Source organism: Vollenhovia emeryi, unplaced genomic scaffold, assembly GCF_000949405.1.
Source record: "Vollenhovia emeryi isolate VEMERY1.0 unplaced genomic scaffold, V.emery_V1.0 DF939163.1, whole genome shotgun sequence".
Lineage (NCBI taxonomy): Eukaryota > Metazoa > Arthropoda > Insecta > Hymenoptera > Formicidae > Vollenhovia > Vollenhovia emeryi.
Window position 1 is genome coordinate 205914 of NW_011967203.1, and position 5689 is coordinate 211602.

At 40.1% G+C, this 5689-nt stretch overlaps 1 protein-coding gene across 1 annotated transcript; it reads left to right on the plus strand.

The window, feature by feature from the left end:
* Positions 1-1265: 1265 nt before the first annotated feature.
* Positions 1266-3187, plus strand: LOC105564515 (ejaculatory bulb-specific protein 3-like). The gene is made up of 2 exons (XM_012016939.1): positions 1266-1517; positions 2536-3187. Exons 1-2 carry the CDS (start codon positions 1325-1327, stop codon positions 2700-2702), a joined length of 360 nt encoding a protein of 119 aa, XP_011872329.1. The 5' UTR covers positions 1266-1324; the 3' UTR covers positions 2703-3187.
* Positions 3188-5689: the final 2502 nt, after the last annotated feature.

A 5689-nucleotide genomic window follows, 5' to 3' on the forward strand; every position in this document is an offset into this window, starting at 1 on the left:
CGTTACAAGTAACGAGTTACTTCCCAACCCTGGATAAAACGCAATGACATGAGAATAAAGGAACGCTTTTGGAAATTTCTATTTACGCGATAACAGAAGTTGAAGGGATTTTAAATGATAAAGTGGACTTTTATCCAATGATAAGAGTATTGCCCTTAAAATTGATATGTCTGTCATTTAATTACAAGAAATTACTTGAGCCATTTTTAATCAGTAAACCACTCGCATCTCTCGATGCACGCGGTCAGAAAGTATCTCTTTCAAAGAGACGTGCTGATGAAACTAAAGTATTTAAGAAAAATGTCACTTATAGTCGCCAGTAAGTAAGTAAGAATGAAACTGAAGTAGAGAGAAGCACCGGAAGACTGAAACCGCGTAAGAAAAGTATTTCTTCTCCTTGTATTTTTTTCTGAAAGAAAGGAGATGAAGAATAGAAGGATTTATGAAAATCAAAGAGAATTGCTTTGTACACCTTTTGTATAAAATCTCCCCTTCCCTTTTTTTCGTTAAAGCGCCTCCACAAAGCCAATAGCCCCAGACCTCAAAAATCTTATTCTGGGCCTGTGAAGAGAGTAGACTAACCTCTGGTTAACAGTTAACCGGAAAATGAAAAACAGGGCCTAAGAGACAACTTAATGACGTCTTAAATATATCTTTTAGACATGCACTCCGTCTGGGAATTTAATAACAGAACTTTACAGTATTTAATAAAAAGCTAGAATAATTTACAGCGTGGGAAAAGGGGGTTATTGAACGCTAAATGTAGCATCAGAAAAATGTTAATATGTAGCATTTTAAATATAATTACAAACAATCGTTTATCGATTTGAATATGTGAATTTGTTGACGATAATAATCGCACGTGTGAGAAAACTGCGTCCGAAAAAAAAGAAATCGGCGCGTAAAACTAATATTTTCAGAAAAATGTAAGATTTACAAGTTGGGCTATCTACATCTTGCCTTGTGACCCACATTAGCGTTTTCTCATATATTGTCTAGTTAATAAAAATCGTTGCTATATTTACAAACGAATCCATTATGCGCAATTTAATTGGAGATTGCTATCTGGTCCGAGATCATTAATTTATGCAGATTGCTGACTATAAATATTTATTACCATAAATCTTGAGACGCATATTTGCCTCTCTTAAATAATTGTATCAATCAGGTTTTTTTCTCACAGTTTCCTCGAAAGATGACGTACTCCCAGTTTTATTCATCATCGTACAGGTAATTTTTTTATCTAGTGCCAAGCGTATAAATGAGATGTACAATGGGTCGATCGTTCAATGCTTCGTGAGTTGAGGTGAAAATAGAAGAAACGATGGCCCGATTAAGTTACATCGTGATCATCGGTGTCGCACTGGCGTGCGCTCTCGCCGAAGAACTCTACTCCGATCGGTACGATGACGTTGACGTCTCGAGTATCCTTCAGAACGATAAAAAGCGAGCAGAGTACTACGGTTGTTTGATGGACACGTCGCCATGCATAACGGGGGATGCAAAGTTCTTAAAAGGTAAACACCCACATATACAGAACGTTGCAACGAATGAATTTTTACGACAGACTCTTGGATTTGATTAGAAATAAAGAACTTCTCAGCAGTCTGGATTTGTGTCTGTAGTTTTGAAATGTAGTCAATTGCGCGTAAATGTAGTCAATTGCGTGTAAATATACTGCGAGAAACTCTCATGTAAAATTACAATTATTATTGCGAGTACCTAATCATTGTTTATGTAATTTTACATATTTTTTACTCTTTGAGCAACAATAAAGTTATACAACAGTTAAGTCTCAGAGAACAACAACCGTTCATTTGAAATGCTCGAAAAGACATTTAAAAAATTAAAGTCGCAGAAGTTGCAATGATACTATACTCTGAATTTTTCTCAAAGAAAAACTGACTTTGAATTACTCAAAGATTACATGATTTAACGTAATAAAATAGTAACATAATGAAAGTAGATATTCCGTGTACATACACAAGGAATATTACCGATTATTCATGGCAATTCTTGTATCGTTAATTCTCGGAAAGATTTTCGACTTTACGAAAAAATGTGATTGAACAGGAATTTGTTCTCATTTCCTTGTAAAGATTACATAGATATCGACTTGCTCCGAGAGTCAAACTCAAATGTCGAGAACAAACAACCGAGGATGTAACATTAAATAAGTGACTCTGAACATTTCGACCGTTCGAATTTTTAATTTCTCTCGATGTGTTTTAATTCCTGGCATGATTTAATTGCGGTTTGGAATACATCAAGAAGTAATTTCAAAGTTAACGACACATATATCAAAATTCGAAATGATGGAATTTGTACTTCACTTTGCAACGTGACACACCGTCTATAGTTATTGTAAAATATTGCGTACTTGGTTTTGACTTCCTCAATGTAATTTTAGGCACTGTGTTGCCGAAACGCGTAAATTTTATGAAACTTAAAAAGTAAATTTTACATTCATTATCGAACACCCAAATTTCTGCTTGTAACGTTTTTTTAAATTTATGTTTCTTGTTTTAATTTCAGAGGTGTATGGCGAAGCTGTCCTAACCAACTGTAAGAAATGTACCGAGAAACAAAAGAATATACTAAATGCTATATCGGATTGGTATACAACCAATAGACCTGATGAATGGAATGCTGTCGTCGCAAAAATTACCGAAGAAGCCAAGAAAAAGAACGCTGGTACATAACTTGACAACTGTCGAAATAAGAAAAGAAAGGAAGAAACCCACAATATTACTCATCTATGAAATTACTATATTACTCATACTATGCAATTATACTACACAATTACTGTATTACTCATCTACACGATTATTAAAATAATCAATGCTTGTATTGTAGCTGTGGTGAAGTGAAACAGAGAAATAAACATTTGACTTCAGTCTTGTTACGTAAAAACTATAACCGTTAACTTTACCAGCATGGCACAAGTATGCCACTTATCTGTGACTTATATACAATATATATATGTATTTATCTGATAAAAAAAAGAATTATACGGTGATGTTCTAATATAAAATTCTATCAAAAGCAAAAAAAACAGGTAAAATGTAATTTTATAACATTACACTCTCGATCAAATTGTAACATATTGCAAATTTAATAGGGGAATTGTGAAAAACGTCGTAATTATGTTGCTTCATTAAAAAATGCAATAAATGTATGAAGAAAATAATTTGATAAGTAATCTTTACAAACGACATCGTCACACGATCGTTACATTTTTATAATAAATGATAATAAAATCGATTCCACGAGAAAAACTGCTGTCTAAAACTTGGAGAACATCCAGTTTGATAATAAAATCGATTCCACAAGAAAAACTGTTGTCTAAAACAGCCACGGAAGTACGATTATATAATCAGAATGCAGTAATTATTCTGGCCTTTTCATAAACATATGTAGTATCAGAGCATGATGCATGCACACAATTTACGTAACAGGCTACGCTGTACCACATTGAACTGGTGTTTATACTTTTAGATAAGTCCATACTTTTTTTACATTTCCATGCGTCTTGTTCAGTTAAATTGCGTCTCTTAAGAAACCAACTTTTTGAAATCAATTTATAAAAAGATCTAATTAACAAATAGTATGAGAAATATTTCTTGCGCAAGGTATATTTTACTCCTACATCATTCGTGTAGAATAATGCAAATTTTATAAATGATTCAGGTTTTTATATGTCTTCATTTGAATATCTAAAGATTATCAAGCCTCTCCTGTTGCAGATTAGAGCGATTGACGACGTTAGCGACAATGAATGTGGAAACGAAACCAGCAATTGACACATAAATCAAATGTAAAATCTAACGTACAGTTCATTTTTAATTAGACACTTGCTCGCTCGTGGCTAACCAAATACCAGCGAGCTAACGACTTTGAACTGAACTCTGGAACCACACGTGCAGAGATACATATCACGTATGATCCTACTAACTGAATACACGCGTTGACAAATTTGTAATGTAAGTTAAGTAACAAGTAACGTGAGCGCTATTATATACGGAAGTGCGCAATCAAAGCGCATGATTGATTGCACGTCGGAGTGATTTACAAACATATTTAACATGATACGAAAGTAATCATTTCTGACCCTCGTGCTCCAACTTACGCGTCAACTCGTGAAAAGTGCCTACTATTTTGCCTTCTGGATTTCTTGCAAGAGCCAATAAGGATGCAGAATTTTAGATGAGACTCCAGGCTAAATCCAAGGGGGAAACCGCTGAGGGCATTGTGGTGTACAGATCTGCGGCATTACTGGACATTAGGCCTTGCTAGGGAATTACAAAAATAAAATAAGGTAAAATAAGATAAAGTAAGGTAAAATAAGATAAAATAAGATAAAATAAGATGCCAAGATAAAGTGATGCCCCACTGGGCATTAGTGGGCATTGGTGTACAAGATTTTGCTCAGCGGTTTCCCCCTCGGCTAAATCCTGATTGGCAAGCGATCCAGTAGGAAAAAGAGTGTCGTGTGCCGTTGGCTTAAATCCTGATTGACTTCTGTAAGCAATCCGGTAGACAAATTACTTGCTGCACCGGGAACGGTGTACCGGTACGATTGAAACTTACCGCCGAGTAATATCCTTCGTGTATGTATAATCGCAGCTCTCATTGGCATTCACGCTCGCTTCAATCATAGTAGATTATAGACGCGTCGGGATTCTGATTCCTCCGGGTACACCGATCGCGAGGGCATTGGTGCAACTCCCATCCATCTAGCCTCGCGACGCCAAAGTCGAGCGAGCGTTTCGCGCCAAAGTCGAGCGAGCGTTTCGCGCCAAATCCGACGCGGCGATGCCAGATTCGGCAACAGGGTCGAACTTTGGCATCGCCGCGTTAATCGTCTTTTGTCATCGTCCGCGTGATAAAAAAACCAGCGATGATCGACGGTCGCTTCATGGGACCACTCGCTACCCTCACTCTTGGGGAACCCTGTTACCCGCTTCGCATCGATCCACGCCGCAACGGGATCGATGCGTGCTCCAGCGTGCGATACGATCGTACGGAGCTCACTCGACGGATCTCTGGCGCGACTCGCGCCGATGCGACTCATCAGACGCCCGGCGTCTCGAGGACGCCTCAATTTGGGATTGCACGCACGTACCTGACACAGCAGAGCACCCGCCGCATCTCCGACCCACCCGGACGTGACGAGGGGACGACGGGACGATCCGGGCTCTCGGGCCCGCCGGGCGGCGCAGGTTACGACTCCCTCCGAAATCCGCCCGCTGGAGATGCCGCCGAGCGTAGAAGCGACGACGCTCGACGTGTCGTACGTCACGGCGACCGTACGACGCTACGCGAAGCACACCGCGCGCCCGCCGACGCACTTTTCCGGCGATAACGAGCCGCGAGGGGCACGGCAGGATCCCCGTGCCCTGTGCCCGTTGGGAAACTAAAAAAAAGCGGCAGTTTCGAGAATCGCAGGCAATATCGCAGTTCAAAACTTCGAGAATCGCAAGTATCGCGTGGACGAGCCCTCAGCCAATCGGCGTCCAGGGAACCGCCGCCGGCGCTGCGATCGCCGCGCCGCGCCGCGCCGCGGCGGACGCGCGCACCTCTCTCCGTCCCTCGCGTGCCGAGCTGCAGGTGGCGCGCGTCGCGGCCCCGCGAGGAGCGCGGGGGGTTTTTATCCAAGGGGGTTAACGATATAGCGCTCTTCTACTCT

What these genes read in the sequence shown, in the direction of transcription:
- LOC105564515 (XM_012016939.1), top strand. Translation starts at nt 1,325, where the DNA reads ATGGCCCGATTAAGTTACATCGTGATCATCGGTGTCGCACTGGCGTGC. An exon ending in GGATGCAAAGTTCTTAAAAG is followed by an intron (nt 1,518 to 2,535) that starts GTAAACACCCAC and finishes TTTTAATTTCAG; the next exon opens with AGGTGTATGGCGAAGCTGTC.